A 27729-nucleotide genomic window follows, 5' to 3' on the forward strand; every position below is an offset into this window, starting at 1 on the left:
AGTAGTGCATGAGGGTTTTGTATTTTCAAGTAGACTTGTCAAACACAAGATTTTAGATAACATTATTTGGTCATTATTGAAGTTTTCAACAATGAAAATGCTACCAAGATATGTTTGCTTGATTCTATGTAACTACGTATATAAAGTAAACATTGCAACACAACCATTTTAATAACTGAATTCATTTTGATCAACACAAGGAAATTTTACTTATCAGATTCATATGTGAATTTTCATTGTAGGTTTTGCTAATCACTCTTGGTTGGCGATGTCCACATAAAGAATGGATAATTGGGCACAAGGATTTTTTATAATGGTAATCAATAATATCTTGTTTCTTTTGCCTCTTTTGCTTGTAATTAAAAATCATTCCTTTTTATTTTAGGTTCGACCCGTAAGTTGTACTTGAAATTGCTAGTAAGGGCAATGTCGGGAGACGGTTCCAGTGAGGAGCTTGGAGAACAGGCAGGTTACTCTGACTTGTCTCTTTCCACAGCATCTGGAAGCATGGGAGGTTAGTTTGAATCAATGATAATGACATTGCATTGAGTAGAAAATAATAAATTTGACTTGGTAATTTACACCTACCATGTATACATTATTTTAACTTAGAGCAATTGCAACTTGATAGTATCTGGACCTGTGGCGTGGCGTGGGATTTTTAAAAGTGTTACAGGTTATCAGTAGGACATTTACTCCCCCCCCCCCCCCAATGTCTTCCAAGTAGTTCATATAATATTAATCTGGTACATCTGCAATTCAATACTAGATTTTGGTAAAGTTATTAATCAGGAAAAAAAAAATTGATATAAGGACTGAAGTGAAATCGCAAACATTGGTTGTTGACACAATACTTACAGAATTGATACTTACTGAAACCTCGAAGGCTACTTATAGAGCAGATCAATCCGATGACTCTTCTTTGAAAATAGTTATATGATGCTGTGGTCCCGGGTTCGAATCCTGGCTTGGGCATGGACGTTTGTGATGTCTATTCATCAATTTCATCATATCATCACTCATCCCCATCTTCGCAAATTAGCCAAAAGTGGCACAAGCAAAGCAAAATCAATCAAATCAAATCAAAAAAGTTCTATGATGCTGTCATAAAGTGAAGTTTTTCATTTGAATTGGAATTTTTTGGTGCATCATGGTCCATGTTATCTACACTTTTTTCACCTGAAAATAGAGTACATGGCCAACAAAACAGTTTCGACAGCTGCGCACATCCACATAACCACGGATAGTCGTTATACCATGAAACATTGAAATGTCGGTCATATCCAGCAGACGACTTGGTTTCTAAATCGTTCAAAGTAGGCTTTGGCCTCCCTTTCGCCACAATTTTGCTTTTTTCTGCAAAAGAAAGAACCAAAAGATTGCTTCAAAGTATCTTCTATCACACAATTACACACACTGTTCAGATAGGATGAACCCGCCACCTCGGAACTCAGAGCAAGCTCCATTCTGCTTGTTAATTAATTGATAATGCCCGAAAACAACATAAAGACGAAATACACCACTCACAAAACTCGCACTTCTCAGTCCCTAACACAAACCGTTGTTTACTTTTGTAACACGTGAAGCACCCTCCTTGCCCCCTCCCCTCTCAGCATCGGCGCTTCCCCAATATTTCCTTCGGAACCTGCAAGAAGTCCAGTTCTACTACTGTTGCCATCTTGGTTCTTTTGAAACCAGATTTGCCCAAATGGCGAAACTTTTCATTTCAAATAAGACGTATGTAAAGTAGATGTAGTCTTTATCTGTTTCCTAACTACTCCCACTCCCATGTTTCGATGAATCCACTGAAATCTCATTTCTGACACTATTTCGTATATTTTACGTCCCTTGCTACCTTTAAGGCTTTCGCTTTATAGGATAATCGTGACGATGAGGATGCATGGTGAATTATTGAAATACAATTATTCTTTCTTTGTGTATGTAATTATTAATTTTTATAATTATGTAAGTAAGATAATAACAACAAACATTGAAATAACCATTTCTTGCTGAAGATTCGAACCTGCGACACCTGACACTTCAGAGCGTGCTAAGATAACAATCAGGAAATTATGCTTGTAAGTGATGTTTTCACCCAGAAACAGTTCTACCACCTCAAAAACATTGCTTCAATCTGAAATTATTGCATTCCTGCAACAACGTATGTCAATCTCAATCGGCCCTTTCAACAATTATCACAAATTCCTGTAACCGAAATAATATTATATGTGTGAAATATAGAATTTTAGGTTGACATTTTTAGAAGGACAGCATACCCCTTGACCATACCCATCCCATCCCTCTCCTCTCCTTCTCGCCCATGATGTCGAATAAGGACAAAGAGGACTTTCATAATCGCTGATATTTAGAGTAAATACAAAATATCACTTGGTAGTTTGCTTTTCCCCCAGTGTGATTTGATATTTTAAAATTTTGATTTGGCGATTTAAGTCCACTCATGCACAGTAATGTTAATTGGGACAGTTTAAAGTGCGATCCGAAACACTTGTGCCTCCACCGGGTATCGGACCCGGGATCCCTTGATTACAAGGCGGCGACGCTACCACTGTGCCATCGTTCCCCAGTGTGACTGGGCATCTTCAGAGTAAGATACCTGATTAAGCGACTTAGCTCTTTTCTGTCAATTGAATATAGCAACACTGATCTGTATCCGGTAAGGATCACCGGCAACTGCGCCGGCTAAACAGTCATGCCAATAACCTGCCTCCTCCTCCTGCCGTAACAGTCTTTGCCGCGACGGAAAGTCTTCCTTGGGTGGGCTCAGGGCCCTTTCTTCATGTTGCCTGAGGAGGGTACCGGATCAGTCCTCCTCTTCGCTTTTGCCGGTGTCAGAAAAAATGTCAGTCTGGAATGTTTACTTTACGACAATATTACCAGTTTATGTACGTAATAATATTTTAATTCAGGTTCTTCAATTCTTTATGTTTTGGTGTTACCTGCGGTAACAGTGGCTACATGCACGCTACGCCTCTGATCTGGACATAATTTGTCTATCCTTAAATCCATTTCATGAGATTTAGTCCTGGATTCACACATTGTGGTTCATGCAATATACAGGGTGTCGCAAAACAACTTCAATAATGCTTGGGTGCTGGTAGATGTCATAAAAACAAGTAACTTTTCCTTATAAACTTTACCTCGAAAGCGCTTAAAATATATCCTGTATGTATGCAACCCAACACAGCAAACTACCGCTCTGACATAACTTCCAGGGGCATGCGGCATGGTTGACACTAGCGTCATTTAGCAGTCTTACCTGAGCAAAATACAAAAGAATAATGATGCTGTACAAAGTGTTTAAGTACTTACGAACTTACCAAGGCACATGATTTCCAATGAATGAGGACTGAAATTCAAGAGTGTTCATTCTAAAAAGTCTTCACCATGTTGTGATGGTCATGTGATATCAATAATCGCCAGAGACATGTGGCAGATGATGATGAAATTGAAAAACGAACAAATGTTAACAAAATGTGCTCACTGCCTCGTTTCTAACACGCATACTACAACAATTTATTTGGTAATTATACCTTGGCATAATTTCTAATCGAGTCCGTCACATAATATTGAAACAAGTCCTTTACAAAAACAAAATAATGTTAAGGGCCCTTGCAATCGGAAAAAGAAAAAAGTCGTTTAGGGGTAAATTAATTCAGAATAAAATTAATAAAGGGATCAACTCATTAAGAGCAGGTCTCCGTAGCGGAGTGGTCCCCAGGGTTCGAATCCAGGCCTGTGCATGGATGTTCTTTGCTATTGTTCTTTCATCAATTTCATCATACCATCACTCAATCTCATCTTCGCGATTAGCCAAAAGTAGCAAAAATGCGAAGTGAAGTAAACCAAATTAATCAATCGATTAGTCAATCTATTCTTATTAGGAAATAAAACCAATTTGTCCATACTTATGTCAAGAACCGAAGCTGTAAGGACAGTGTTAAAGGTGGAGCATGCACACTCATCTGGTCCCCCTCAAACATCCGATTACGCTGAGTGTGTTATGGACGTTTATTTTTTAAACTGCGAAGTGGAGATTCTTTTACAAGGAAAAAAAGATGCAAGCTTTGTAGCATATGGTTACACAGTACAATCAGGAACAAATTAATAGAGTCAAGTATCACTTCTAGGCTTTCAAAGGACATGGAGAGAGGAAAATCTGTAGATACAATCGGAACGAAGAAAGGATTGGTACCTAGCTCAACAGTCATTTGTACGACATGTATTTTCTTACAAGCATATGGATCCTGTATTTGTGTAGATAGTGAAAAACACATCTGTTAGGGAGGTTTCAGATCGCGACACCGGTGTTTCACACCGAAGTGACAAGCGACAAAGGCCCCTTTATATGCAAGCAAAGGTTTGTCACGCTTTTACCATTGGGAGTCTGAGCGACACGTGCAGCTTGTCGTGTCGCTTCACTTCGAAAGGTTGCATTGATTAGTATGGTTTGCTTCCATGCGATACGTGTCGCTTGTTGCTTCAGACTGAAAGATCCATTAGGAAGATTTCAGACCTAATTAGCATGTGACATGAGACATACAGCTTTCTGTGTCGCTTTAGTTCAAAAGGTTGCATTGATTACTGAGGGTTCACTTTTAAGCAACACTGAGATTTTACACCGAAGCGACAAGCAACACAAACCCCTTTATTCTAAAGCAAACAACTCATTGCGCATGTAAGAACAATAGACTGAGGTGAGATGATGCATGGTATTGAGAAAACAGCCCAGTCCAAGTGACATGTGCATTTTGTCATGTCGATGTGGTTAAAAAAAAAGTGTTCAGACTGAAGGGACAAGCGACACATCCCTTGGCAACCAATCTTCAGAAATAAACAAAACCTTCCAAACCAAAGCAACATGACAAGTTGCAAGTATTGTTTGTCGCTTGTGTGTTGCTCGGACTGGGTCGTTTTATCATGTCACCCCAGTCTGTTCTTTGCGCATGTGTGGTGAACGGTTTGCTTTAGATTGAATGCTTCCATGTCGCTTGTTGCTTTGGTGTGAAATACCAATATCGCTTGTCGCTTCAGTCTGAAAGCTCCATTACTGTTTGAAGTAAATAGTTCAATTAAAAGTGGCATGTTTTACCATAGGTTTTCCGTAAATTCCCCAGGCACAAAGGTGAAGTTAATACACACATTTACCAGCATTTGAATATGTCATACTTAACTTCTGCAGATTTGTTCTCAAAGATTCACTTCAGCGTACTTTGTGTTATAACAATATCACCAGTTTTGTAGCATTCTATTTCCCTCGCTTTTCCATTTACAAAACAATTTAATACATAAACATTTGTACAAGTTGAGTTCTTCATGCGTGTACTGCCCATGTTGTATGTCTGCATGTACAACTGGCGGCCACAAAGACACATTGTTTTTTAATAATCTGCACTGCATTTTATCATCCAAAGAATTCAACAAGCCCACTCCTTCATGGTAAAACTTTAACAAATACCTTTCTATACTATCTTCGCACAACTGATAAAACAAGTGCTCATTTCTTACTTCATATGTTGGCGAATCTGTACTGGAAACAACAGTGTCTGGTGTAAAATGGAAGTTCCGGGGAACCTGGGCAAAGACTTATCCCCTTCTCCACCCCTCTTAACAGCTGGGTGGATAAAAATAATGATTTTTATTTATAATTTTTGGTATTTTTTATTTAAATCTCTCTTCTTTTTTGGCACCGTACACATAGACATATTTTTATATATAAAGGCTTTATCTGATAAACAGCCCTGTAAAATATTTGAACAGTTAAAGCAAATAACAAATTACATGTAAATATGCATTTCTGTTTCTGGAACTGAACATAATGAACCTACTATGAAAATGTTTGTTGAGTGTGTTAATGAAACTGTTATAATTTCAGTAACATTTCTTACAGTGAAAATAATAAATTCTGGAAGTACTTTATATTTTTAACTTAAAATAATTTTTAGTCTTTGTAGCCGAATTTTAGTGTTTTTAATGATAGTTAGCCAAATATCAGCTGCCATATTTATTTACAGTTTAATGAAAATGACACTATTTACAGTTTAACATGATTAGTATTTTGTATATTATTCTATTTAAAAAATGTGCTTTTTTTGCATATAAAAATATTGAATTTTAAATCAAGGGAAATTTAAGTGTTTTTTTTTTTCAGATGACATATTACAATTATGCCCCATCAGTACATATATTTTGTTTCCTTCATTTCCTTTCTTAGAGCATAATAAACACCATTAAATGATTACAAGATTAATATGCTTTCATAAAAAGTGATTCTGATATCTACACATTTCTTGTGTACATTATTCTATAATTTTATTTAAAGTGATTTCAATAAGTGATTTTTTTAAAATAGAATTCCCCAATTTAAATCAAATCAACCTGATTTAAATCAAACCACCTTGCTTAACAGAACTTTTCTTACTGGCTTCTGGGCAGCGAATGACACTCTTACATTAGATCTTGCCCTTTCTCATTCAAGAGTGAGATTACAGAGTCTGCTAAATTTGGGATGAATCATACCATTCGACACTACGTTCCAGAAGTTTTTCCTAAGTTTCAATTTTGAGAAAGGTAGTTCTTTTTTTGTGGTTGTTACGTGAAGAGTAGGGAACAAACAGAAGGCGGTACAGGATACAGAGAACACTGGAAGCTAGTGTAGAGCTATCAAGGAGAAGAAATTTGGCCAAAGCACTTTATTTCAGATTTAAGCACATTCCTGAAACGTAGAACTTCATCAGGAAAGAGCTCGTTACAGAGGGCAATAGTTGCATCTGAAGATGTAGGAAGGAAGGAAGAACTGCTAATATTATCCATACCCTTCTTCAGTTTAAAACACCGGAAGCATTAAATGACCCATACTTTGCTGCTTGGCAGTTTGAGGTGTTTTATCATTAACATATTAAAATCGGGTAGGTTATGCAAGGTCACAAGACAGAAGGAAAGCCAAGACAAAGCGCTTTTTATTCAAGAAAATAATAAATGGACAAAAGTGTCTAAACCATTCTTGCGTTAATGTTTCACATGAGAAATGACTTTTTTGGGGCCCCTTAGGCTTAGAGCTCCCGCCCTCTTCTGATTTAACATTTTCATTCAAATTATAACGTTAAAAAAAGGTTTTAATTTTATTTAATTTTTTCCGGGTCTTATGCAGGCTTCTGCACATACACATGCATACATACATACATACTGACTATTGCATGAAAGAAATCTTGGTGCATATCTAAAATTCCATCAATGGATATGACACTACACTTCTGATAATACAATATTTAGGTAAATTAATGAACATAACTATATTTAATAAAATCTTCAATGACATTTTGAGTAACAAAGTATACAGACACAGAATGCATACAATTTTCTTGAATTACAAAACTTGCAAAATGTACTACTTCAGTGGAAGTTTGTGTGTGAATGGGTGGGTGAGTGAGTGAGTGTGAGTGAGTGACTGTGCTGTTGTGAAAATCTTAACTTTCTGTTAGGTTAGTGTAGTAATCAATATAATATTCTGACTACATGTTAATGAAGAAGAATGAGAAGAACCAAGAGAAAGTATGTGTTGTGACTTAGTCTTGGGTGTCACACATGAAATAGCACCAGAGCTATGTTAAAGGAGTTGTTATTCAAGTCTCAGTTTCCTCCCAATTTAAATACTTTTTCGCTGATTGCAGTGACGTATGTTGTATGTAAATAATTTTTAGCCCATGTGGTTGTATTTACAGGATGTTCCCAATAATTATTTAATGTTGGAAAATATTAGTTAAAATTTGTTGAATTCACAGATAAAATTTTTTGTAGTCCCTTAATTGTTACATATTAAAATTTTTCTGTATAGATGGTAAAATAGTAGTCTCTTGACTTGTGTTTTTTTAGAAACTTTTAACAGTGTTTTTAGCGAAGTTTCACTTTGAGACATGTAAATGTGATGAGTGATGACTTACTGTTTTCAACTTTGTTTTTTTCAGTTTCCACGGGTGGTTTTGATGACAGTGACAGTTTCCTGTAAGTATTATGTTAAAAAAACTATGTTGATGAAAAATATATGTGTATAACAATTTCCAATTACAAATTGATAAGTGATAAATTGTTTCCAACTGCACAAAGACAACTGATGGAGCCTCTTACTATGAAATTGCATATCCTCAAATATGACCAGATCTGGTCTAGGACCAAGCTCAAGTATGATACAGTTCTTTAAAATGGAAAATTACGTAGTTCTCACTTTTGAAATTATATTTTTAGTTTGGCTGAGCTGATATCGATATGTAACAATTGTAACAGTTAAAGGTTGTTAAGACGGTGGCTCAGTCGGTAACGCGTCTGACTACCATGCTAAAGGTCCCGGGTTCGATCCCCGGTCGGTTCAAATCCGGGAACTTTTCTAACGATGGAAGTGGCCCCGGCGTCCACCCAGCGTCGAATAACATGGGTACCTGGGGGAAACCCTGGGGGGTAAAGGCGGTCAGGGGCGTGATGCTGATCACATCACCCCCACTCACGACCGGATCAAGAAAGTGTGGGGCGTTACCCCCACACCCCCTATATGCCTTCATCGCGTGGTGCTAAACACAGGGGAACACTTTACTTTTTTTTTTTATTAGTGAGTAATATATTAATTAGCTGCAGTAGCTCTGTCATTAGGGCATCTGATTACCATGTGAGAGACCTGGGTTCGATCTCGGTGGGAGAGAACCGGGATTTTTTCCACCTGTTCAAGCAGCTCCGCCACCCACCCAGCACCCTGTAAAGTGTACACCTTGAGGAAACTATGGGGGTAAAGGTGGCCAGGGGTGTGGTGCTGATCACATCACCCCCACCTTCGGCTGTGATCAAGAAAGTGTGGGGCCCTAACTCCACACCCCCTATTTGCCTTCATGTCATGGCGCAAAGCACAGGGGAGCACTTTACTTTGAGTATTTTCACTACAATTATAAGCACCAATTTATCAGAGTTTTACTTTAAAATAATAAAATATTGCATCAGAATATATAAATACCTGCTATGTAATAAAAAAGTGAAGTTTTTTCATCAATAATGGTGCAGCATCAATGGAAACTTTGAATTTTGCATAACTTCGAGGATAATTAGAGTCCATGAAAGTGTTGGCGCTGCATTCTTGGGGGCCCCGTGAATGATCAATATGCCTGAAAAGTATCGGCCAGTATCAGTAAATAAAACCAAACCAATTGTTTCTGATATCACTAACATTGGCCAATACCGAAACAGCGGTATTAGCTCAGCTATAATTTTGAATGTACTTTATTGAATTTGTATGATAGTTATTGGGTGTTCCAGTTAAAAAAGCCCAGCTCAAAGACATTTGTCTGTGAGGCAAATAATGGTTATATTACACCAGTAAAATGGAATAGCCCATTGTTACGTGAACCATGGTAGGTACTCAAGGCCATCAGTGCACACTCAATTTCTATTCATGATCCTTGCCATGCAACTGTTGATCGGAGCTGGGCTACTTTTAACTGGGACAATATATCAATACAAGGAACGACATAAGTCAGTTTACCAAGCATGCATCGGTAAACTGACTTAAGCTGACCCCTATACATTGGTTTTACTGTAAGATTGCTTTAAATTTTACCAATACAGTTTATCTATTCATGTTTTGCTATTGTTTTTATAAATACTCTATAAATCTTTATTCACACAACTTCATTTTCTAATGTAATTTGCTATTTTGTATTGGCACAATATTATTCTTTAATATGGATAAATGTTATACCTCACTTTTATTAGCTATTGTGCTTGATCTCTTTCTGAAGAAATTTCATTCAAGTTGCACAATTTTATTAACAAAGTTACAGAGCTGGCTTCTGATGTGGTTGTTGTCATTTCATGCAGCAAAATGAAAGGTATTTTGTGTATTGATTCATTCTTTAGTTCCCACACCCCTTTTTAATAATTAATTTTCACCCCTGCAGCTTAATGTAACTAATGTAAAAACTAGAAACTGAACATTGATTGGTACCATAACAGTGTTGGCCAATATAGACATAAAGTGAAACCTTGATTATAGGTTTTGCAGAGGACGAATATGAAAGAACTGAAAATGTAAAATCCATGAACATATATTTGCCATTACACTGTATCATTTTATCAATAAGTTACATATGCTAAACAACTTATGCTGAGATGCATTGTGGTGGTTACCACAGCATACTATGGTGCTAGGGGTTCCAGATTCGAATCCCAACCTGGGCATGGGCATTCTTTGTGAGTGTCCCTTCAATAATTCATAATGCTGTGAGCGGTCCCAAGGGAAATGTTCAATGTGTTGACCACCTCACAAACCTTGATTCTTCTGTTTTTGTCGGATCAGTTCATCCACTTTCGTGATGTTCCCATCAGTGGAGCCAGTTGACGGATGACCGGATCGAACTTCATCAAAAATCCCTACTCTGCCTTCGGTGAACATGTTGCACCACCTTCTGACCATCTGCACAGACATTACAGTGTCGCCATACACAGCAACTAGCTTCCTGTGGATGTCAAGCCATTTGCCCATTCATACCGAATCTCGGCACGCACTTCTTCCTGACACCAGCTGTCCAATACACGTGCACCTGCCATGCTGCCATCCTCTCTAATGGCACATGGCATGAACCCGGCGTTTCACGACGTTCCGTCATTTCTTTCCTCTCTGCGCATGCACCTTCACTTCTGCTGGAGAAATGCCTATCCTTCCTTGAAGGTGACAGATAGGGCTCGTCAACCATGTTCATAGTGTTACTCAATTATTTTTGTAACAAATTTGATGCCACAGGGAAACTTATTTATTGAACAACCCTAGTATAAATTAAGTACACCCCACTCCTACTAGAACCTTCATCTTTTTAAATTCATTTTAAATTTAACAGTACCAATAAAATGTCAGATTTTTAACCGTGGTTTTTTTTGTGTACAGACAAGATGAACAGAGCTCTTTACATTTACATTTTTATGGATATATCAAATTAGGGAAGTTCAAAATGTTACTTCTTGAGTGTTCACATAACCACTTTTTGTACATGCAAAATAATGTAACACAGTTATTTTTAGTGGTTTTTACTTGATTTTATCTGCATTTCATCCTTGTTTCCCAGAACTTTTTCAAGCTACACATACAACAACACAACCTCACATGGCTAGTCACTCTACTTCTAAAATGCATGATCATTGTCAATTCACATTACGAAACCGATTTTATACAGATTTTTATTCGGCAGACTAAAGCTGTACATAGAACGTGGCAACACCACAAGCACTGACTCCCAGCGCCCGCCGGCAGTTTCCGCAGTTTAACGGACATCGCTGCATGCTATGTTGCCACGTTCCACATACAGCTTTACTCTGCTGAATAAAGAATCTGTATAAAATCGGTTTCGTAATGTGAATTGACAATGATAATACATTTTAAAAAGAGATGCAAGAGCTTCGAAACAAGACCAATATTGTATTTGTAGGACTACCCAATACCAAGAAAAAGTTGTTTGGCATGAAAGTAACGTTTTTTTGAGAAATTTTAAAAACCTGAAAATTAATAATTGTTTAAAGCCTTTCTGCCTACAACCTACTAATAGTTCATAATTATGGGACAACCTGTTTTTTATTTACAGAATTTCAAAGATAGCAATAGTTTGCAAAAAAAAAAACTGCCCTTTTTTGTCCTCACGATGATAAAAAAATAGAAGGCATATTTGAAAAAAAAAGATTGGCTAGCATAGATTAACACACAATTGAATAAGCTAAATTATAACTCGTTTTTTATGTAGGTCTACTGGTTAATTTTTAATTGGAGTCCAAACTCTAGTATCTGTAATTATTAATCCGATAGTAGTAATTTGATTCTATAACTGCCTGTCTCCATGATGTGATTACCACAACTTTTATTACTAATTGAGTGGCATTGTTGCTTAGAAATTATACACTTATTTTAGCAATTCAGTTTGTATTGTTTTAATCCAAGGTCATCTGAGATTAATCTCTCCATAAGCCTTTCAAATCTTTTATTTATTTGTAGATATACAGGGTGTTTCGTAAGTTTGTTTACAATGCTTGGGAGGTGATTGTATGAGTGAAAATAAGGTGGAAAGTTCATGTACCGAAATTCCGGAAACGGCTTTGTTACCGAGTTACTGACATTTGAAAACGTGGGAAAATGATTTTCCGAAGTGAATAATGGCAAAACGAGTGGAGAGAAGTCGTCGGTGATGGGCGGTCCACTAAGAAATTGGGTACGCTCTTGTCAAAGAATCACACGGCAATGTGGTGCAATGTCGGCGCAAGGGATTCCCCAAAGGACGCGAATGAAGATGTTGACGGGAGTGGGGTGGGTGTGCATTCTGCGTGAGCTGGTATCGACGAAAATTGGCATGTGTTGAATGGCACCAAAAAACAAAGAAAATTTCCTGAGCGAAGGGCACCATATGTAAAAACGAAAAATATGAACTGTCATAGGTTGCATACCCTGAAGGGCAGATGGGTGTCCGTGTGATCTGACGGTAAGTACCACATTTCCCGCTAGGGGCACCAACAGTGTAGGTTTCGTCCTGAAGGAGCGCACGTGTCTGTGCCATTCGTGCTTCAGGTGCTGTGCCAGCAGCAGTTTGTTAAACATTCACGGTTGAATGGAAAGACTTGAGGTTCTTGGACAGTAGTGTTGGGCAACCATTTGACCTAGCAGCGTTACGTGTTAATTCTTAGCCACAGACCAACGTGTTCTGTGAAGTGTACTAGTGTTAATGGCCACAAACACTTGTAGCCCGGTGTAAGGGATGGCTACATACACATCCCAATAACTGGCGGACATGCATCTGATTTATGGGGAGGCTGGAGGTAATAGCCGTGCTGCAAGGCATCTGTATGGGGCTCGTTTTCCAAATAGGGTTTTACCATCGCACACCTTATTTCAAACTGTAGACACTCGACTTCGGGAAACAGGATCAGTGTTGCCACCTCGTCGAGAAGTTGGACGACCACGAAGTGTGCGAACGCGATGGTTTGTGGAAGATGTGCTAACTACAGTGATTGATCATCCAGGCACCAGTATGCGCACACTACCCCACGAACGAAACACCTCCCATGTGAATGTGTGGAGAGTCCTGGCAGAAGAGGGGATGCACCCGTACAAATTGAAGAAAGTGCAAGAAATTTTACCTCGGGACTTTGGCCCACATGAGGACTTTTGCCAATGGTTTGTTCATCAAATTGAAACTATCCCCAATTTTCAGAATACGGTACTGTGGACTGATGAGGCTATCTTCACGAAAACTGGTGTGTTCAATAGTAAAGACAGTCATGTGTGGGAACATGAAAATGCACATGCACTGCTGGTGGCACATCATCAGCACAGATTTGCAGTAAATATGTGGTGCGGGATACTGCATGACCATTTGATTGGACCGTAGATTCTCCCTGTTTGCCTATGTGAACCCACTTATCAAGTATTTCTCAGCGAGGTTTTGCCTGAACCACTAGAGGACGTGCCCTTGGCACTGAGACAAAGACTGTGGTTTCAACATGACTGTGCACCCCCACATTTTGATCGGAATGTGCGCCATTTCGTCAATACCGTATTCCACAACCAGTGCATTGGCAGGGGAGGGCCTGTGCCATGGCCACCTCGATCGCCTGATATTACGCCCCTGGATTTCTTCCTCTGAGGAGAGATGAAATGCCTCGTTTACGAAACACCTGTTGTGTCAGCTGAGGACCTCGTTGCCCGTATCAATGTAGCTGCAGCATTGATAGCAGAAACGCCGGGGTTGTTGGGTCACACTAGACAATCTTTGATTCTCCGTTGTCGCCTCTGCTTGGAAGTACATGGTGGACACCGTCTGTGATGAGGTTCCCTTCACATCTTCATTAAGCATAGTGTGTGCCCTTCAGGGTATGCAACCTATGACAGTTCATTTTTTTCGTTTTTTACGCCATGGTGACCTTCGCTCAGGATTTTTTTTTTTGTGCCATTCAACACATGCAAATTTTCGTTGATACCAGCTCACGCAGAATGCACACCCACCCCACCCCCTTCAACATCTTCATTCGCGTCCTTTGGGGAATCCCTTGTGCCGACATTGCACAACATTGCCGTGTGATTTTTGACACAATTTCTTAGTGGACCGCCCAACACCGACGACTTCTCTCCACCTGTTTTGCCATTATTCACTTCGGAAAATCATTTTCCCACATTTTCAAACGTCAATAACTCGGCAACAAAGCCGTTTCCAGAATTTCGTTACATGAACTTTCCACCTTATTTTCACTCGTACAATCACCTCCCAAGCATTGTAAACGAACTTACGAAACACCCTGTATATGCATGCTCCTTATCCAATACATATTTTTCATATACCAAGTGACGATTAACTGTTTGCAATTATGTACCTATGTTTAAGATAATGACTGCATATAATTATTAACACTTCATTAGAAAAGTTTTATTGGCTTCGGTGCAGTTTGTTGAAAATTTTGTATATTTGTTTCAGTGCCCTTATTTTTTCCCCTTTTTCCTAGTACTTTCGGTGGAGGAGAGGAGGATGTAGCATCAAACAGGAGAGCCGTTGCTAAGTTTTTTATGCAGATCATTGTTGCTGCAATCCTCGTTGGCATCCTGGCAATTGCTGTTGTCGTCAAAGATTCTGTGGCATCTGTGAGTATATATTTTATTCTAGGGATTGATGATATAAATTTGATATTGGGATATATCAAGAAAATATTATCACAGAGTATGTATGATATATTTTTTCCATATTGTGATATCGACGATATATCATCTCCATGATATATATAATCAAAATATCATGATTATATATCAATAACACGATATATACATTTTAAATTTTCCTGCATTGTACATTCAATCTTGTTGGTCCCAACACAGCAAAATGTTACAAAATTTTACCTCGATTTTACATTTTCCTGTATTTTAAGTTTTTACAGCTTGGTTCTCTGAAAATCATAAAATCGAGGTTCCACTGTATTGCTAAAATATTGTGACTACATATTGTCAACATGATATATATTGTGGCCATGGTATATGTCATCAAAATATCATGATGATATATATTGTTAAAATATCATGACAGTATATTACCTACATGATATACAGGGTGATTCTAAAGGTATAGTACAAACGAAAACTACAGATACCTCCCATGAAATAGAGACGAAAGTTCCCCTTCCACTTTGCCGAGAGATGCCTCCGTGAGGAGCTAGACAACGCCGAAAACGTGTGAAAATGAACTTCACACCTCTGTACAGCCAGTACCAGTGAAGATAGAAAGGCGGAACAAACGAAGTCAAAAGGAACACCAAAGTCGCTCATCCGAAAAACACTAGGCGGCAGCTGCATGGGGTTCCACAAAGGAAATAGGAGTGTCCCGCAAGACAAGTGAAGGGAAAGAGTAGCGATCGACAACGGTAGGGAGAAAAGAAGCTATGAAGCATGAAGTAACAATTGCACAGCGGGAAACAAACACATGCAGCGCGTGGGGAGTCCCCAAACACAGTGGGGAGACACCGCAGCAAGAACAAAGCACGGTTCAACAAAAGAGAAAGAGGACCGGACGGGGAATGGTACCTGTCAAGGAGACAACAAATGCGGGACGAGGGATTCCCCATAGCAGCACCGAGGAGATGTCACACAGAGGTTGTGCGCCAGCAGGACAAACACAGCAACTACGGGCACAGGAGGTTTATTGCCACGCAAAGGTGCACTTACAGATAGGAATAGTACGTAGTACGTAGACGTACCCCGGACTGACGTTGTTACAAAAGTTGCTCAAATTGACGACCACCACATTCAATGCAGGCATTGCAGCGTCACAGGAAATTCTGGCGAACCCTATCAAAAATCCCTGGCATGGTACACACCTCGGCCGATGCTGCAAGTATCCGCGCTACCAATGTTTCCTTGTCAGGCACCGGGGTCTCGTAGACGAGTGTTTTCACATGGCCCCACAAGAAGAAATCCATTGGTGTGAGATCAGGCGAACGGGCGGGCCAGGGGACGGGGCCCTCTCTGCCGATCCAGCGCTGTGGGTAGGTACGGTGCAAAAAGGTTCGCACTGTGCCATCAAAATGTGCAGGCGCTCCATCCAATTGAAACCACATACGATGTCGCACGTTGAGGGGTACATCTTCTAGCAGCTCTGAAAGGACTGATGCAAGAAAGGTGCAATAGAGGCGGCCATTTAAACGTGGTGGCAGCAGGTATGGACCAATAATCGGTTCATTGATGATACCTGCCCAGATATTCACTGCAAACTGGGTCTGATGGTGCACCTCGACTGCTGCATGTGGATTTTCATAATCCCACACATGGCTGTTTCGGCAATTGAAGATGCCCTCACGAGTGAATGTTGCCTCGTCCGTGAAAAGCACATGGCGCAAAAAACGGGGATCGTCTGTACAAAACTGCAACAGTCGTTGACAGAATTCCACACGTCGTGGGTAATCCCCAGCCTGCAACGCGTGGACTCGCTGTGGATGATAGGGATACAGCAGATCATCATGAAGGACACGCCACACTGTCGACTGTGATACTCCCACTGCACGTGCAATGCTATGGGTGCTAGTGGATGGTGTGTCGTCCACGCGAGCAAGTACGTCCTCCTCGACCGCCGCGGTGCGCACATGTCTTGGGTGACCAACATGATGGCCTGCACGTAACACACCCGATTCACCAAGGGTACAGTGCACGTTCAAAAACAACCTGCTGTCGGGTTGTCGCCTCTCCGGATACCGTCCGCGATAAAGGCGTGCAGCTGCTCGGCCATTGCCATCTGCAAGGCCGTAGACAAAATGCATGTCCCTCAGTTCTACAAATGTGTAGCATTCCATGGTACGGTGAGAATAGTGCCAATTATGGAATACTGTACTGCAGTGCACAGGTGGCACACACACACACACTGGTCACAACGGCTTCGAAATAACGTACTCAATTGTCGTACGTCAAGCACACTACTACCGCACCGGCTCTTTCACTGACACGCTCCCTGACGCTGCACTTCCAAACAGCCCACACGTCCGCACGGCGCTGTGGTACAATCAGCTGACGTTCCTGAGCCACCCGTGCCTGTGCTCTTCACTACCTGACCACTGCCGTCAGGTGGGGCCATGTACTCTGGGGCCTTGTCATCGTGGAACACATGTAGCGTCCTTCATTCTTGCCCCATTCACCCACAACACGTACTTCGTCCGTCTTGCTCGAGCCGACGGGGAGCACTACGTACGATCGTGTGGTGTTTGTGTACACCAATGTGGGGTAACCCAGCAGTTGAACAGACGTGCATACCCCCACGTAGCTTCATTACACGATTGTCCCACGCAGTTTATCTGTCCAGCCTTGCTCGGCCCGGTCTCACACCCACGCGGCAGTGTGCGGCTGCGGTGGTGTGAGGCCACGCTTGGTTTTGGAGCGGAAGGCTGCGGCCGAGGAGGGACTCGAGTGGTTCGGCTGGGGTTGCGCTCGGAAGCAAGCAGCCGCGTCAGGTCTGGGAACGGTGGACCTGGTGATCGGGATGAAAACATTCCGACCTCGTCCATTAGTGTCGTCCACCGTACGGAGTGGTGGGGTCCGTACGACACTCCAGCAGCCTTTCGCCCGCTCCCACCCAGCGATGTGCCTCCAGCTTCATTTCTAAGAGGCTGATTGGGCCCCATCACGTCGTTTGTTACAACGTCAGTACGGGGTACGTGGTCCTATCTGTACGTGCACCTTTCATTAGTAATAACCTCCTGTGCCCGTAGTTGCTGTGTTTGTCCTGCTGGCGCACGACCTCTGTGTGACATCCCCTCGGTGCTGCTACGGGGAATCCCTCGTCCCGCATTTGTTGTCTCCTTGGCAGGTACCATTCCCCGTCCGGTCCTCTTTCTCTTTTGTTGAACCGTGCTTTGTTCTTGCTGCGGTGTCTCCCCACTGTGTTTTGGGGACTCCCCTTGCGCTGCACCACCAGCGCCGCCATTTCTGCCCCGAACCATGTACGCGTCTGTTGCCTGTCGAGTGTCACGGACCACTTTGCTTGTATTCTCGGTGTGTTTTTACATCCTACGTCGTCCTCCCGTGGTTCTGCAACCCCGCACTACTTTTCTCGACTGCACTGCTTCAGTCATGGTGTTTGTTTCCAGCTGTGCAATTGTTACTTCATGCTTCATAGCTTCTTTTCTCCCTACCGTTGTCGATCGCTACCCTTTCCCTTCACTTGTCTTGCGGGACACTCCTATTTCCTTTGTGGAACCCCATGCGCATGCGTTGTGCAGCTGCCGCCTAGTGTTTTTCGGATGGGCGACTTTGGTGTTCCTTTTGACTTCGTTTGTTCCGCCTTTCTATCTTCACTGGTACTGGCTGTACAGAGGTGTGAAGTTCATTTTCACACGTTTTCGGCGTTGTCTAGCTCCTCACGGAGGCATCTCTCGGCAAAGTGGAAGGGGAACTTTCGTCTCTATTTCATGGGAGGTATCTGTGGTTTTCGTTTGTACTATACCTTTAGAATCACCCTGTATATCGCAAAAATATCATGATCATATATCGCCATCACAATATACTAGGGATGATCAAAAAAAAAAAAAAGGTTAGAAAGCCTATTATGGCGTATGTGTTAGACATAGGTAGATGAGGTTTTTCCATACCAGTTGCACAGAAATCCGCGTCAAGTTCTCGTAGCCACTGTGAGGCAGCTCTTTTGACATCATCACATGTCAGATAATGGTGGCCAGCCAACCGAATGGTAGCCCCAGCTCAGCTGATATTGAGCGTAATGTTCTTCTTTTGTCCTCACGAATACACCCATCCACAAGAGCACAGTTCACGTCAGTGGTTGAGGTACTGGGCCTACAGCCATGTCCAGGGTTGTCATTAACAATACTGGTCCGTCCTTCTTTGAAGGCACGACACCACTTCGCTACATGTTGCCTTGAAATTGTCCCCTCCCCATACACCTCCACAATCTGCCTATGAATGTCAGCAGGTGTAGTGAATTTGGCCCACAGGAACCGCACCACTGCCCTCACTTCTACTCTTGACCATTTTTCTAGACGAGTCACCATTTTAAATGTCCGCTTCTCTGATATACATGGTCAGAATACGAATTCCTCAAACTCGCAACAAGACAAACATGTTATTAATTTACACATACATTTTCGTTACGTTACAGTGAATAAAACAAAAGTTATGTGCTTTGTAACCTTTTTTCCGATCATCCCTCGTATATCATCAAAATATCATGACGATGTATTGTCTAGTTGATGTCACATGGTCAATATTTGTTCAATATTGTATAGACGATATATTGCCCAACACGGTTCTCTTCTTTACTGTTTATGTTTGTGATTATTTGATTGTACAGTCACGGACACTGTTAGTGTGTAACAACCCTCTTGAAAATGCACTGAAGCAAGCCCTCAATGTCTGACCACCAAGCACCTTGTGAGTAGACAACCCAACCAACATTGCAATTCCGTGGCTTGTATACAAATCACGGGTATACATCTTGGTAAATTAAGCAGTGATGCCAAAGAGAGTTACGAGATGAAGATTGCCGGACGAAATGTCTCATGTTCTCAACATAGAATAATACTTGGTCCACATTATATTCCTTTATTTAATGTTGTTTGGGAATGAACTTGATGGACTTGCTTTATATTTTTACTGTTTTCATTATTCATAGGGTTATCAGATTGCCATAAGGGAAATGTAGGACATAACATCCCAAAATGTAGGACTTTTATGTCAAAATGTAGGACACAAAACATTCACAATAAATAATATATATTTCTATAGAACACCTTGGAAAGTAATTTAAGTTTGACACTTGTCAGTTTAAAGAAAATGTATATATTTCATAACCAATTGTTAAATGCAAAATTTCCAAACTTGTAATCATACTAAACAATGCAACTTTTACTACATGTTTTAACTGGTACTTCTCAGAGGAGCCAAATTTTCTCACAATTTAAGGTTTAGTCAAAATAAATTTATGAGAGACTGGAAATTATAGTGACCATTACAAAACCTTTTACAGACTTTATGAAAAAAAAATTTCCCCTCGTTACTGTTTTGTGCTGATTGTAATGAAAGTACTATCTCAACATTTGTATTATGACCTGTAATGCAAACAAATATTCAGCAATTACTGTAATTTGAAATTGTTCCAGAAGTTTCATCTTTGGTAGTTTTTTGTTCAATAACAGGGTTTCTACCAAAATAACAAATCCAAACTTCTAGACTTTTTCAGGACTTTTCTTGGCATTTTTTTTCTTTATTTATTCAACCCCTGCTTAGGTAAAGAATTAAGAAAATAAGTACCTATTTAAATAAAAAACCCTACCAAAAGGCCAGTAAAGTTGAAAACCGAAGCTGCATTTAACAAGAGAATTAGACCTGCTTTGTCTATTAACCTTTTGGATCCCAAGCGTCTCGAACGAGATACTCAACTGTAACCCTCACGGTCCCAAGCATCTCGATCGAGACACTGTGTCAAGGTCGTAGTTTTTACGTTATAACTTTTCTATTTTTGGCTAGAATTTCGATTATTTTTTTTATATTGTTCCTAACACATGTATTTAACAGAAATGTTTCTTGCACCTTTTTTTTCTTCATGAAAATGGAGGTGAAAAGGCGGGAAAAGGGACTTCTCTTTTCAAGGGAAAATCTAAATTTCAAACATTTCAACAATTTTTAAAAATAATTTTTGGGGGTTTTCTCCCTTCCCCCTCCATATATACGCCAAATTTGCACAAATTTTGCATTTTGTGCATTTTGAATTTTGGGGGGGGGGGGCGGGGGAAACTCCATTTTTAAAGAAAAGTATTTTTGAGGGGATTTCCCCCCTTTTCCCCTCCATATGTACACCGAATGTGCATAAATTAATTATCGTCTGAATCTGTGATTCATTCTGCACACAACGGCATGTCTTTCATATCTCTAGGGCATTTAGTTTCTGAGCTATAGTCATTTCAAGGTACCGCTGCATTTTGTAGCTTGAATCAGTGGCGTGCCCACCATTCCTTTTGGGTGTACAACTCGCGTTACATTGGTCATACAACAATGATGCAAATATTTTTGTGTTCCTTACATGCCAGCGATAATTTCTATGTGCATTTTGAACTTTTCATATCCTTTTTTTCGGGGGGAGGGGGGCGAAACACCTTTTTTTTTTAAAAAAAAAAGTATTTTCATGGGATTTCCCCCCTTTCCCCCTCCATATATACGCCGAATTTGCATGAATTTCATATAGTCTGAATCTCTGGTTTATTCCACGTACAACGGTATATCCCTCATCTCTCTAGGGGAATTAGTCTCCGATCTACACTCATTTAATTGAAACTCTGCATTTTGCTCAAAATCGGCTCGGGACCGAGAGGCTTACTTGTGAAAATGGCCTTGGGACTCAAAAGGTTAATGCATCCTGGGCTGCATTTGGCAGACTAGGGAGGCTCTGTCATCTGGACTTGCAGCCAGTATAATCTTATGTGGTGCTCATGTTTGGGTGAAGATCCTCCATATATGTATGTTATTGTCTCTTCAACCATTTTATCTTAACAACATTCATCGTCATCTTCATGATTAGCCAAAGGGGCAGAAAAGTGAAGTAAAATAAACTAAATCAATCAATCAATCAGTCATTGTGATAGCAACAATTCTTCACCACACGTATAATTTCTTGACCTTATATTGACATGTTGATTTCTTTACTTTTCTTGATTTTTATGACTTTCTTGACTGGCAGACACCCTGAATAACTTTGTTCTCTATAATTTACAATCAAAATATTGAAGCAGACACCCTGAATAACTTTGTTCTCTATAATTTACAATCAAAATATTGAACAAGACTGAGAAACACCTTGTTCCATCAGTATAAACCCCAAGGCAAGAGATTCCACTCAGGCATTGAACAGTGACATCATTAGAATGTGGCCCCAAAACTTTGTGCATCAATTGCTTCCATTTTTCCATTTATCTTCTAGCAGGACTAACTTTTCTTTTCTTTTTGGGCAATGACTGAATCAAAATAGATTTCACTATTGAGTTTGGGAGCTCAGTTCATAGACTCTAATTTGTATGATTTCTCTTTGTTCAACTGAATCACGTATTTTCCTAATTCATATTTTGTGATGCTTAAAATGTAGGACATTTATGATATTTTTCAAATTCCTCCTGGATGCCGGACATAAGGCTAAAATGTAGGACATGTCCGGGAAAAACCAGACGTCTGGTAACCCTAATTATTGAAATTCTATATTTTACAACTATATTAATGCATTGAACAAAAATAATACCTGGAACAGCAAACCAAATGAATGTCCCAAGAACTGTAAATGGCAAGCACGATATCTGAAACATGGGAGTTTTTACAGTAAGAATGCATCTACTTTAGCATACGTTGTCTCTGTTACTAGACAATGAAACAATCATGAGAGAAATGAAGATGCATTTTGTTCTTTAGGTGTATGAAGGCAACAGACTGACTGGGGAATAGAGCCCGACCCTGTGGCCGAGTGGTTAGCACATCACACTGCGACGCCAAGGGTCCCAGGTTCGAATCCTGGTCGGGCTTGGTTGTTTGTGAATGTCCATTCATCACTTTCATCATTTCATCACTCATCCCCATCTTCGCAAATTAGCCAAGAGGCACAAAACGCGAAGTAAATGACTGGGGATTAGAGAGAATGTAGTGTTATTGATAGTGTGTTGGTTAGTGTACAGAACTTTCATCAGCAAGGTCAAAACTTTTTCTTTTCTATCAGTGGAGAAGTATGTAATATTGTTTGCCAGGCATTTTAACGAAAGGACACACATCAAATTTCATATTTTAATCTGTCCTTTCATTCTTCTAAAAGGTACTCTACCACAAGGTGATATAAGATTTCCTAGTAGCAAAGTGTAGGATATCTTATCGAGAAGGTCCCATAGCTACGATTCTCAACTCACTTCCACCTGTCAAGTTTATTTGCATTGTCTGTTCAAACCAATTAATGAAACACCATGAATCAAACAAAAACACACACATAATTTCTCTCTGAAACATACCTTACACTGAAGGTTCCAGGCTCGATTTTCTGCATTTTGTGTGTGGGTGTTTATTTTTGCGTATCTCTTCAGCATTATTTGTCTAAACAACATTCATCATGATCATCTTGACTAGCCTAAGGAGAAACCAAAGCAACTCAAAAAATACAGGAAATGAAAGAGAAACCTACCCATCCACGTTACCTCATATCGTGGGACTACAAAGAAAGATTATATTTATGATAGATTGTTAGACGGACACAGACAGACAACAAACAAACATACATGGAGCAAGAGTGAGAATACAAGAATACAATGTGAGGACCATCACAATACATTCAATTCCTTCAATGTAAATTTTGCTTTCAGTCTGCTACTTGCGAGTGACCTTCATGTTCTCTCATTTGGTTTGTTGTTTATCATGTTAGACTGACATGCTGTTAACTCTAGTTTGATTTGATTGATGAAGGTTGCACTTTTTTTTTTTGGCATAATTCTATCCCACCTAACACATCAAAAAAATGTTTTATTTTCCAAAATGTTTGAAATGTAAGGCTCGCCGTGTGGAGTAAAACTTACAAAGTTGAATAATGCCAAGCAGAGATATTGTTCCAAAACACGCGAGTTACGTAATTCCACGTTAACAATGTCTTTATGTGCTGGAACAGCACAACTATTTATTAGCAAAGAATATGCAATCGCAATTGACACCCTTTCTAGTTAGTTGTCTGTGCTAACATTGAAGCGAAAACGTTATCCTTAGTGATGATATTACTTGAACAGTGACAGTAACTGTAATTTTCAACTGCTCCAACTTTTCCTATCCACGATAATTGCTTACCTATTCGTTCCTCAACATTGTGACTGTTTGGTCATGGCGTCGAAAGCACTGACAATGTTTGATGCTTGCATTCACATGTTCGAATCCAAAGCACTCCCCCTCCCCCCCAACATAAGAAATCATTAATAGCTACTTAACTTTTTTTGCAATGTGGGATTCATAGCATGAAAGAATAACGTGGAGAACTTAGCTTAAATCAGCTTATATTTTATATTAAATTAAGATGATCATACCCTGGGAAAGTAAAATTGAGGTTTCACTGTAAATGTTTCCTACAAAACTTGTTTGAAATTAATAGACCTATCAAATGGGATGTAACCTGACACTCATGCCCATTTAAAATGTCCAGATTCCTCCTGTGTGGCTTCTTAGCAAGGGCCCACTAAAGTTCAAAACACTACCTTTTGGCACAGCACATTTTTGTGTGGTAACATGCAAAATCTAAACAGTACATTATCAGTTTTAGTCACACACTGTGGGAATAAAGATGCCATGCTTTGGGATGCGTGCAGGCTTGAGTCTCGTCGGGGGAAGGGTAACAACTTTTCTTCTGATATTTTGTCCTGTGTGTGGAGGAAATTGGGGAGCTATGAATGAGTAGCATAACTTGGTCATGGAAACGACAACTGGGGTTGCCATGGTGATCACAGGTGACCCTCATAATTGGTTAGATGATCTCGCACTTCGACAGGTGGGAGTGAGGTGCGTACTGGAGTGTGTGTTCTTGCAAGCAATGTCTTGAAGCACAGACCACAATTTGCAGTCAGAGTGTTGAGGTATGGACTGGAGATGGCCCATCTGAGGGAACATCTGGCACATTCGCCTCGAGCCACTGCTGAATCATGCGAGCCTTATGAGTTGGCGCTGAATCATGCTGAAAGCTTCACTCCTGACCATGAAATAGAGTGTAACTGAGATCCTTGACTGTCGTCTCCAGGACTGTCCCCTACTTTGATTCCAGGGGTACTGGCTTCAAATTCCAGTCTGAGCGTGGGTATTCTTTGTGAGTGTCCATCAATTTCATCCTAATCGTCGTGAGTAGCCAAAAGTGGCAGAAAAGCGATACTAAATAACTGTATCAAATCAAATCCACTCCATCATTCAGTAGTGAGGCTCAGCTGGGGGGGGGGGGGGAGTCATAAACCCCTTGGTTGAGCATTCCATAAAAAAAAAAGTATGGGAGTGCAGGAAAAGATGGCACAATTTAGGACTGACTACTAAGAAAGACATTATTCTTTCCCACCCCGTTTGCAAAATTCTGCACATACTGGTGGTGGTGGTGGTGGGAAAGCTGTTCATGAAAAGTTATTTAAATCACAACATTTTAATTGAAATAAATGTTGACTTCAGTGACAATGTGTTGTTAGCATCCAATCTTAATTAGCGAATTCCAAACTTTTCCATCTTGCAGGTGTGCAAAATGGCAACATTTTTACGAACTACATGGCATACATGGCATGGAACTAAATGGCCTATGGCCATTTTGTGTGCAGAATGTTAATACTAATTTGTAATTTTTGTTTCTTGGTGTTGCTCTTCTAACACTTTTGGCCTCAATCCCAACATGCCTCAGCAGAGATGGGCAGTTATCCAGTTATGGGGTGGTGTGGTCAGCATGATGAACCCTCAATCATTGTAGGTTTTCTATGACAGGGTTAAGCTACTTATTCATAGCTACCCAATTTCCTCACGATGCTGGGTGGCTACTGGTCCCATACACAGGCCAAAATCTCAGGAAAAGTTTTTACACTTCTCCCAGGAGACTCAAATCAGCACATGATCCTGTAGCTTGATGCCTTAGACCAGATGGCCATGTTGGGGATCAATAATGAACATTATATACCCTAAAAATAGAACTGATTTTCATACCTTATGTAGTATGCTACACACTTGATAAATACTTATTGCCTCTTACAGGGACAGTGATGGATGCTCTTGATGAACCCAAGTGGAGACCAAATTTGTGAAGATGTGTAGACCAAGTTCCTTAAGATGTTGTTTAAGTATTAAATGTTGAAACATACTTGGCTGATATAATCACAGTGAAGTTATTGTTCAGTTAAAGAAGAGTTGGAGTTTATGGTTTTTGCATGTGTTTGAGACATCAAAATATTGTGCTTCGTTGTAAGTTAATAGGATTTCAGCAATACTTTCATCAAAAACTGTCCATCTTGAATGTACTTTCGGAACTACTATTTACATTCTAATAATAATTGCATTTTTTGAAAACTCATGTCAAATGATAAGAGAACTTATTCTAAGACTCTGATTGCAATTTCTGCGTATGCTGATGGTCCTATGTATGTATATTTTTATATGTTTTAATATGTTGAGTTAAAAATCGAACTGTTTTCTAAGAAGTTTCCTTATAACTAATCTATAAACATTCTTCCAGGCCTTAATAATGACGCTAAAATGTTAAAATAAAAAACTTTGGATTAATTAAAAACATTTTATATGGATTTTAATTTTGATTTGAGCAAAGTCCTAATATTTGGTGTCCTTGAAGATATTTGGCAGAGTTGATGAGAAGAGTGGATATTAAATGTCACCAGTTTCTGTTGCCAGGTTAATTGTGATGATGGAATCCAAAATGTTTTGATAACCATCAGCTAATATGAGCTTATCAGTTTTTAGGACAAGTTTTTCACACTTAGCTTTCATTTTTATCGAGAGAGGAAAACAAAGCTGCATGAAAAATAAAACAGAATTCTCTCAATCAGTTTACTTTGTTAGTGTTCTTTGCAGAACACACTATCTGACAGATGGACGATTATTGGAGTTGATTAGGTAAATTTGAGTTTGAAATTCATATACAATTAACTATTTTTTGTAGATTAGTATATCCCATGTTTGTATGTATATATATGTGTGAGTGTGTGTGTTGATATAGAATTTTTCGATACATTGGAATCTCACAGACCCTTTATATTGTTAATATATTTGTGTGGGGTGAGAGGTGGTAACACAAGGTTGAAATAGAGGAAACACCTACTTGTACCCTTGCATTTTTGGAATGTTTGCCTTGAAACAAGGAATTATACTTGAATGTTATCATTGTCTTAGAGTGGCCAGCCTGAGTACCTTTCCCTAGGTAATTTTTCTCACTTTTGTCTACATCTTCTACATTGCAGGTTCACCTTCATTACCATCTTCTACTCTTTCCCCTGATTCTGATTCCTGTTCACTAACCTCATATTCACTATCAGCACTTCTGATATTTGTCAATATCTGTTAGGGGATCATTCAAGATTGCAAGGATGTATTTTTCATTCACAATCCTCGATTTAACTTGGTCGATGTAAAAATCACATTAACTCAAAAAGTAACACTAATGACACACCTGGGTCCCGAGGACTCAATGTTCATTGCTTTTGTCACATTTAGTACCCTCACAATGTTAACCACTCCACTGGCTCGAAGAGAACAAAGAAAGGGTTAGGAAACTACTGAGCCAGTCAAATCATTGCTGCCAAACACCTCATAATGCAAGGCAAAACAAATTTCTGTCGGGTCCCTAGGACCCAGCTGTGTTGGCTAAGGGTTAACAATGGTTATGCATAATTTTAAGAACAGCATTGATAACTCTGGTTATTAGGATTGCAGGAGGTCTTAAGTCAGGTGTGGATCCGTGGGGTGGTGCCCCTCCCAACTGCCAGGTTTTTTTAACACATTGTGCCTAATAGGTTCAAGAATATGTTTTTAAAGTTTAATTAAAGTCTACTTTATGCTTATGATAGCCTTATCAGAATTAGACCTACAGTTTAAATTTGGATTCGAACCACTGTGCAATATGCCTCAAAAGAGGATTGAACCCAAAAACCTCATGAGATGTGTCGTTGCCTTGTAATCAAGGAATCCTGGGT

The 27729-nt window shown here is 39.8% G+C and overlaps 1 protein-coding gene across 2 annotated transcripts in view; it reads left to right on the forward strand.

The window, feature by feature from the left end:
* The window catches only part of LOC145980985 (uncharacterized), a 40447-nt gene extending 14129 nt beyond the window's left edge, over positions 1-26318 (forward strand). For both annotated transcript variants that reach the window (XM_083114080.1, XM_083114087.1), the window contains exons 3-6: positions 386-514; positions 7983-8019; positions 14527-14662; positions 25781-26318. In XM_083114080.1, coding sequence (XP_082970206.1) covers positions 386-514; positions 7983-8019; positions 14527-14662; positions 25781-25789 — 311 coding nt within the window. In that variant the 3' untranslated portion in view covers positions 25790-26318. The remainder of the gene's footprint in view (positions 1-385; positions 515-7982; positions 8020-14526; positions 14663-25780) is intronic.
* The last annotated feature ends 1411 nt before the right edge of the window (positions 26319-27729 follow it).

The sequence above is a fragment of the Lepisma saccharinum genome, chromosome 2, assembly GCF_977018435.1.
Source record: "Lepisma saccharinum chromosome 2, izLepSacc3.1, whole genome shotgun sequence".
NCBI lineage: Eukaryota > Metazoa > Arthropoda > Insecta > Zygentoma > Lepismatidae > Lepisma > Lepisma saccharinum.